The sequence below is a fragment of the Manihot esculenta genome, chromosome 10 (assembly GCF_001659605.2).
Source record: "Manihot esculenta cultivar AM560-2 chromosome 10, M.esculenta_v8, whole genome shotgun sequence".
Lineage (NCBI taxonomy): Eukaryota > Viridiplantae > Streptophyta > Magnoliopsida > Malpighiales > Euphorbiaceae > Manihot > Manihot esculenta.
In genome coordinates this window covers 31,106,937-31,116,023 of record NC_035170.2, presented here as the reverse complement: position 1 = coordinate 31,116,023, position 9,087 = coordinate 31,106,937, and the positions used below count along the sequence as shown (strand labels likewise).

Below are 9,087 nucleotides of genomic sequence, written 5' to 3'. Positions count from 1 at the left end.
TTCATGAACTTTGGCGAAACTTATAATTTTTTTTTGCCTATACATTTTCAAAATCAAGTAATTTAGTCTTTTGAATGCAGAGTTGGTCACTAACAGTTGAATCTGACTTCATAATAAAATTTTTAATTAATGAATGCATTTGATTAGAGGTGACAAATTTTCAATTCATAATTTGGGCTCCTCTGATCTTAGAATCATTCATAACCCATCTCAATCTATACAAAAACTGAACCATCTGTGAGCAGTACATGAAGTTGTAGAATAAATAGAATCTTTGTTCCACCAGAGAAGTCCACTAAGTTTAAATAATTTATCATTCACCCAACAACAAAATAATTTTTAAGTACATCACGTATAAACTGCACAGGCTATAGATTCACATGATGGGAAGATTGAAAAGATCACAAAAAATATGCAAGATTTGCATTACTTCACCTCCATTAGAGGACTGGGAAGTCTTCAGGTTTCTCTTTTTAACAGTTGATTCCGCACTGCTCAACATCTGGTCCAGTAACTCTAGTGGTGAAAGGATCAACTCTCACCCACAACAAAGAGAATATAGAGGCAAGCAGAATAGACCATACCACAACGATGGTTGGTGTTCGGTTCTGGCGACCCATAAGACCTTTCAGGAATGGATAAAGATGGACGATCACCCAAAACGCGAAGAAAAGCTTGCCGAAAAGAGGACCCCATGATTGATAACCACTGTTAATGGCGTAGGATATACCCGCGACGACACCCACCAAGTTAATGATGAGGAGAGTTGTTGGCGGGATTAGAAGAGTTGTCCATTTGAACATGTAAAGTTCGGCGAAATCTCCATCCTCGTCTGAGGCCTTGGAGGTGACAGTGAAGTTTGTGTCAATGCCGGCGAGTACTTTAAGCAGGCCTTGGAAAACGGCAAACAGATGGGCTGAAACACCTCCAATAACCCAAAACTGTTCATTTCTCCACCACTCGTCGATTCCTACGCCACTCCATCTCATCTCCAAAATACCAGTTGCAAAGATGGAAAGAAAGAGAGAGATGAACCATATACTTGCAAGATTACTAATCTGCAAACAGATAAACACAGAAACAATGAGATTTAGTATTTTAAATTTTCCTGCAACTGGAGCTATTTTCATGTTACGAAACAATGGGATTAATAAAACACATCTCAGAGTTGAAAATTTGGACAGTTTCAACAGCTACCACCTCTATCACTAACCTGTGGAATAATGAACTTGTTAGTAAGCAGACACACAGCCGGAAGTGTGCAGTACAAGAGAAGGGGAATGGCTGTTACTGGATAAATGGTGGTGTTAACATAAGCAAATCTCTCGAGCCACTTTAGTCTACCACCATAACCATACCAAATTGGACAATGCCGACTGAAAAGAATTTCCACAGAACCTAAAGCCCATCGAAGCACTTGGTTCAGACGATCTGAAAGATTAATAGGAGCAGAACCTTTAAAGGCTGGACGCTTGGGCATGCAGTAAATTGATCGCCAACCACGGGCATGCATCTTAAAACCAGTAAGAATATCTTCTGTAACAGAACCATAGATCCATCCAATCTGTAGATAAAGAAAGTTATTATCATTGCTATGGACAACCCAACCAGCACCAAAGGGCAGAGCCATAAGAGAACTAGTTCACATCAGTAAATTACAGCCTAAATTTAACATATAAGATTCTTCAAATGCATAAAAGCAATTACTTGCTTCAGTTGTAAGGTTTGCTTAATAATCCGGGGGCATATAATTTATCCACACATGCAAATCAAGGGAAATTAAGGTTTAATTGGTAAGAAACCACTATCATTAATCAAAACGCAATCTTGACTCCTCTTGTATTGTTCACAAGATATTGGAATTTGGAAGGGATCTTCATGTTCATAGATGCTAATTTGCTGTGGGAATTCCAAATGGGGAAAAAAAGAGATGTTAAAAGCATATGAACAAATAAAATGCATACCTCACTTCCCCAGTCTGTCTTATCCTCGTAGCCACAGCTAATAACATGAATCGCCTCTTTAAGAAGATCCTCTGGTGTTGCAGACTGAGGAACACCACCATTCTCCATAAGTGTGGAAGCAACAAAAACAGCAGACTGGCCAAACCTTTTTTCCAGGCTCATTTGTGACATTAGCAGTGACTTCTCATCATCAAATCCAGCACCTGGATTTACATTATACCCATATCTTCGTAAACATCTAATATTATTCAATAATTCAAAAATCGACGCGACTTTCATCAATCAATTCATGCCAAAAAACCAAGAAAACTGCAGAATAATGACATTACCTTAAAGTTGTGCAAAATATTTTAATAGTGTGCTATTTACATGAGAAGAACAAACAACTGGGCTCAAGAACAAAATTACGGGGTGGTGGTAGGCTAATAAATTTTTAGATGTTAAAAGTACCACTACTGCAATGCTTACAAGCTGTAATAAACAAATTAAAACTGATGCATTTACCAACAAAACAGAAGAACAAAAATAAAAAGATTGTACCTTCAACTCCCTCTTCTATATCTTCTAGACTGAAAATTGGCAGAGTGGGATCTACATGCTTTCCGGATTTCTTTTTGTCTGAGCCCTTCTTACTTGATTTTGAATTCTTCTTTCGTGATCCGCCACAAAGAGAAGATAGAAACCCATGTTTCTTATGCTTGGGCTTGAGAGGAGGTTCATAACCATACAACGCTGTTCTATTGAAGACACATCCAGTACCCACGTAAACAGGGCCTTGAATACCATCTAAACCTCTCAAGTTTATCTGAATTTCATAAGAAAACAGACATTATAATTAATGGTATGCAATGCAATTAATTCCATGTAGCATTCTTAATATTCATCCAATTATCAAGTCATACATGACATGTAGCGGAAAGACGTAATAGAAACAGAATTCATCTTCAGGAAATGATAGAAAACTTACATCAAAGAAAACAGTATTTCGGTTGGCATATCGATCGTTTCTATCAATACCATCAAATCTCTGGGGAAACTGAACGTAACATACTTGTTTCCCAAGGTTGGGATCCATCAGAAAACACATAGATTCTCTCAAAGCCTTGCTGTTGTTTATGTAGTGATCACAATCAAGATTCAACAAGAAAGGTCCATTAGTAAGGACAGCTGATACTCTGACCTGCAAGAGTTGCATTTGCCAGCAAATGTGAGATAAGCCCATAAACAAAAGCAATAATCTTCACTTTTTTATTGCTAACTACTCACAAGTGCATTCATAGCACCAGCCTTCTTGTGGTGTTGGAAGCCTGGACGCTTTTCACGTGAAACATAAACTAGCCGTGGCAGCTCATTACCCTCAGCATCAAGACCTCCATTTTGACCCAAGAAAACCTGAATCAAATGACAACAGAATTAATGCCATAATAGTACTACAGCCAGGAAAGAAAAAAGGGTTTCAGGTTCCTCAGCCTGTGATTCACAATCCATATATGCAAGCCAAAAAATTAATCAATAAATAAAAACTGGCACGCAAAAGTTATGATGAGGAAAAACACCAAAGACAGGATTAGACAAAATAACATCTTCGGCACTGGCACACAATTTTCCTTTTCATTGATCAGTTTTAAATTAAACTACCATAAGTAACAAAATAATCAATTATATACATCACAAATAGATATGGCAACGGCAAAATAGTTTTACCTGAATCATTCCTGGATGATCTCTAGTGTTATTTCCTGGCCATGGGGTACCATCTTGCATAATCCATCCTTCTTCAGGAACTTTTGTTGCCTTAGCAACAAGCCCATTAATACGAACTTTGAATTCTTCATATTCTCTCTGGAAGAGAAGAGGAAGGAGCAACATAAGACAAACTTAGTTGTGTTAAAAGTTCAGTGCAGCCAAGTACACATGTACCGTACTCTCACCTTCATTGCTCTACGCTCTTTCACAAATGATGTTTGCACTTTATCCTTCAAGTAGTCAATCTTTTGTGTGAAGTACCATTCTGGAGCCCTTGGTTCAATGTTATATTTCTTACAGAAAGGCACCCATTTCCTTGCAAACTCTGAAGTCTCAGCCAAAGCTTCAAATGTCAACATTGCAGCACCATCATCAGAGACATAGCAAGAGACCTTGTCAACTGGGTAGTCAACTGCAAGAATAGAGAGCACAGTATTTGCTGTCACAAGAGGAGGCTCCTTTAATGGATCCACAGTACTGACAAAAATGTCAACAGCAGCTAATTGTGATGGTTCTCCCTCACGATCATATCTGTAATAATATGGAAAAAGCACTTAGCAATCTAAACACGACAAACACAACACTAAAGCTCAAATAACTTTACAAACCAAACTTGCAGAATAGGATATGATCAAGAGCAAGATACACAAAGACAGAGAGAGAGAGTATAATACCTTAAAGCAAGTCTGTCAAGATATGTTTCACGGTTTACAGGCAGCCACTTAGGGAACTGATCCAGAATCCAAGATATAGCAAACCATATCTCACATATCACAGATATTAACCACAAAGCATATGCATTAGGCACAGGATTCGTTATTCGATAATGCAAGAAAATGCAGAGGATAATCAGCCGCAAAACAATGACCATCCTGTATGGATTAATCCTAGATGATGGAACGGAGACCTTCCTAGAAAGAGGCTGTCGAGCTTCATCATTCCTGCAAAACCACAGGAATATAAACATTAGGTATAGCCCTCATTGAATTGGAATGAAGAAATGAACAATAACAGATGAAAGTTGCACTTGTGAGTAGCCCAAAAGACTAATGGTTGAGTTCATTTAGAACCTAACACATTGTTCACTGTCATCGTTAATGACTAATGTTTGAAACAACATAATATATTCTATGCATCTTGAGATTTTTAAGGGCCCCAAATGATGAAACCCTGTAATAAAGAATGCAAAGAAAAGCCTGATAACTCCAAATTTCATCAATTAAAGAGTATTAAGAATCTAGAGAACTTAATCAGGCAAGAACTTACAATAGAGAGTCATCAACAAGCACATCAGTGCAGGCATCAATATCTCCAACACCCCTTTCAGAAGGAGCTTGGCCTGTGCTCATAGGAACAACATTCTTCTCCTGCTTCATCTTCCAGCCATCAACTCTCTCTTTCCAGGCTACATTTCCCAATCCTGGTGAACCATACTCCCGCACTGGATCCACAACCCTCACATTAGCTGCAAAATGAAAGCAAACAAAACCTGTAATCAATATCACATATAACCAGAAACATACAGACAGAACAACTTCAAGGAGAAAGAAAAACTTACGTAATTGATTGATATCAGCCGTGTAAGGAAGAGGATGGATGCGCTTCCCAACTCCAGGAGATGCCATAGAAATATGTTCAGGTGATGCAGCAGAAAGCTCTCCAGATACCTAGATTTTGCAGTGGCTGATGATTAATTTTACTTCAATTCCACATTAAACCAGAATAACAAAAAACCAGATGCTTATTGAGCTACCTCATGTCCATTGGTGAGAAGAGGGATATGATTATGAGAAACCTCTTTATCATAATTTGGAGCTTCAACTTCCTCCCCTTGTCTGTAATTCATCTGCCAGCTCAACATGCGTTCTGCAATCTTCTGCTTGTGGTCTTGAGATTCTGAAGAGTAATTGAAGTCATCGGTGCCATCATTTGCATCACCATCTTCTCTATCAGCAAGAATGGCAGGGCTACCTGGAAGTTATGCAAACAATCAGTGATAATACAATTCAGAAACTACAAATGTCCATGAAGTAAGTAGAATGATAATTTCATTTTCCATTCACCACAAGAAGTTTTAGCAAACATGCATAAATACCAAAAGAAAAGATGCTATCTAGATGAATATTATATATAACCAGCAAACTAAAAGTTGCTAACAGCTCAGAATCATAATCTCTCCTCTTCCTAATATGTAACAACTGAAAAATATTGACTGGCATAATCTTATTCAACAAACCTTTCTGCCTCTTGTATCTGGTTTTGCATTGAGGGCAAGATTGATTCCCATCCTTCCTCTCGTATTCATAGCAAGGCCTGCACACTGGAAATGCACAAACATTGCAAGCAACAAATGGGTCGCCATCCACAGTTTTGCCAACATTATCACTGCATATCTGGCAAACCTGTCCACCCACATTCTTCATGGGTTTTGCCTGAGCATCCAAGGATTACAATTGCACATATTTCAGAAATTCAGTAAGGAATCACCATCTATCTAATTTCATAAACTAAAAACATATAAAACAGACTAATCCAGAACAAAAAATTCTAGTACATCATAGAATATGATATAGAACTAAATTACATAAAGAAAATGAAATTCAAATTTTTAATGAACATAATGCCCAAGTCAGTTGCTGGATAGCAATAGTTCCCTCTCAGCAACACTTTCCAGCATTGGAGTTGTATGAGAAAGTCATAGTTAACTCTCAACCCACTTATGAACTGCTTGGTTTCTCTGGTATGATATAATTCCAAGTTTGGAAACAGAAGCAACACAAAGCAAATTACCACATTATGACATACATTAAATTTTCAGTTCGCCAGTTCCTTACCGCAGTTTCACCTTCAGATTCCATTGGCACCTGCTCTTCTTTGCCAGATGTGAACAATCAATAGAGATGACAATTTAGTCTTCAGTCTCAACAATATTTATCATGCTTAAACACACAATGTGATAAAAAGAGATTCCCCTTTCCGTATTCTTTAATTTTGAAAGCAACCTGCAAAACAAAGTGATATTCAGTATCTTTTTCAACAAGCATTTTCTATATCATAATATCAAGTGAGAGAGAAGAGGAACTAAACATTTATCGTTTATTAGCTGAAGCAATATAAGAGGAAAAATAAGTGATATAGCGAAAGTAAGTGGTTTTCTTGTTCATTTAAAATCTAATAAAAGGAAATAAATTTAGAAAAAATGAACTTAGTCAATTAAGTCTACTCATCCTCCAGTTTCTCAGCAACTACAGACACCGAGTGCAGTTTGCCAAAAACAAGGCAGATAAATCCCAAATCTAATCACTTCACAAAATACACACACACACACAACCGATGACTACGTTACAAATGCAAGAATCAAAACCCATTTCTTCTATTTCTCCAAACTTTCTCAGGTAGCAAACATAACCACCAAACAACCACCAAAAAATCCAAAAAGATCGAAACTTTCAACTCTAAATCAGCAACGAAAAGTGTAAGATCGTTCGATTCATGACTAATCCAGCAAACACACCAATACTTACCCAGCTGAAAAAAAAAAAAAAGAAAAAAAAAACTAAAGCAATGCACCCCTAAAAAGGGGGGAAAACGAGATGCATCTAAAGCTCAGCCACATACACTCCTCGATCTCCCCAGAACCCATTCAATCTGGTTAGAAAGAACAGTAATTTGCTAAAATCTCCATCAGATCTCGCAACATATAAGTTGAGATAGAGAGAGAGAGAGAGAGAGACTTACAGAGGTGAAATCAAAGATAGATGATAGAGAGAGAAGTGATCCAATTGAACTCCAACCCAGTAGAGAAGCAAAGCAATGCAGGCTAATAGACCAACCTTCTCTTATCTCTCTTTTTCTCTTTCTCTCTCTTTGTATTTATCTATATATATATATATATGTAGAGAGAAAGGGATACAGGTGTAGTATAGCTGTAAATGAATGTACAGTGATATAATACAGAAATTAGCTTATAAGTAAGGAAAGCGACGCAGCAGCGGCTGTGACTGTGAGAGGGGCTAGAGAGAGAGAAGAGACAAGTCCACCGACAGTGAGAGAAAGAGGAAGAAAATTTATGGGAATTTCAGAGGGAGAAGAAGAAGAAGCAGCAGATGAAATCAACGCTTCCAATTCTCTCAATCATTTCTTTGCACAAAAAAAAAATTTATTATTTTTCTGAAAATTCCATAAAAAAGAATCATATATAAATTCCAATCTAAAAAGAATGTCTTTTTTTTTTTCAGATATAAAAAATAATAAAAATATTTTACCGTTTTCTTACGTGGACTGTTGTGAGTTGTCGGGGAACTCAGCGGTGCTGGTGCTTATGAGTTCGACTGTGGTTGTCTTAGCCAATAATATATTGCCACGTTGGAGGGGAGAGCTATATGTCGTTTTTTTATATAAAGAAAAAATGTACTTGCGGAAACAATGCGCGTAATCGTGGCGTGCGATACGGTGTGTTTTCATTTGTGGGTGAAAATGTAAAACTGCAATTTTCATTTTTTAATTATATATATATATATATATATATATATATATATAAAAAATTTTTGATTTTAAAATTTTTATCTTTTAATTATATATATATATAGTTAGTTGAATTAAAAATTAAATCGAATTAAATAAATTAAAAATTAAAATTTTAGTATTTATAAAAATTAAACTGAATTAATTCTGATCAATCTAATATCTCTATATTATTAAAAATAATATATTATTATCACTAATTGATTCAGTTTAATTTTTTAATTTTTTTTATTAAAATTGAACTGAATCAAAATAATTAAAATTTTTTAAATTAAAAATTAAACTAAACCGAACCGAATTAAAATGATAAAAAAAAAATTTTAAATTAATTTAATTCGATTGATTTAAACATTTTACTAAGATTGGTTTTCTTTCCAATAAAAAATACATTGTTAAAAAGGAAAATATTGATGAGATTTTTTATATATATTTATTATTTAGGCATGGTTGATGAGATCTTTATTTTGCCCATTGGTTTCTTCTCATTCCTCACTTGCTCCTATCACTTTCAAATAAATAAGATTTTCCTAAACTAATTGGAGTTGTTAAAATCAATTAATTTAGTAGCACAGAGAATTTAGATAGCATTAGTAATGGCATGGAAATGTAAGAATATTTTAAAAATCTAAGAAGCAATTTGAGTTCTTATGCTAAGTTTTCAGAAACTACAATGAAATTATAAATAAATGAATCTGCAGACAAATACTTGCTACTAATAAAGAAAATTGTCAAAAATAGTCACTTAATCACAGAAATGTATTGAACTTGAAGATGCTGTTGAACAGAGCAGCTACATGTCATCTTGCCAACACCAAGTTTTCTGAATTAGAATCGCTGCGAGTATTGACCCGTG

General features: G+C 35.8%; 1 protein-coding gene across 1 annotated transcript; it reads right to left on the bottom strand.

Moving 5' to 3' along the window:
* Nucleotides 1-296: 296 nt before the first annotated feature.
* LOC110624380 (cellulose synthase A catalytic subunit 3 [UDP-forming]) lies at nt 297-7,834 on the bottom strand. The gene is made up of 15 exons (XM_021769476.2): nt 7,449-7,834; nt 6,545-6,712; nt 5,947-6,142; nt 5,464-5,681; nt 5,269-5,377; nt 4,977-5,175; nt 4,385-4,651; nt 3,896-4,241; nt 3,669-3,806; nt 3,231-3,356; nt 2,932-3,144; nt 2,505-2,769; nt 1,965-2,167; nt 1,214-1,564; nt 297-1,058 (listed from the first exon to the last, which is right to left on the bottom strand). The coding sequence occupies exons 2-15, from the start codon at nt 6,566-6,568 to the stop codon at nt 474-476; spliced, it is 3,240 nt and encodes a 1,079-aa protein (XP_021625168.1). The 5' UTR covers nt 6,569-6,712; nt 7,449-7,834; the 3' UTR covers nt 297-473.
* Between the last annotated feature and the right edge of the window lie 1,253 nt (nt 7,835-9,087).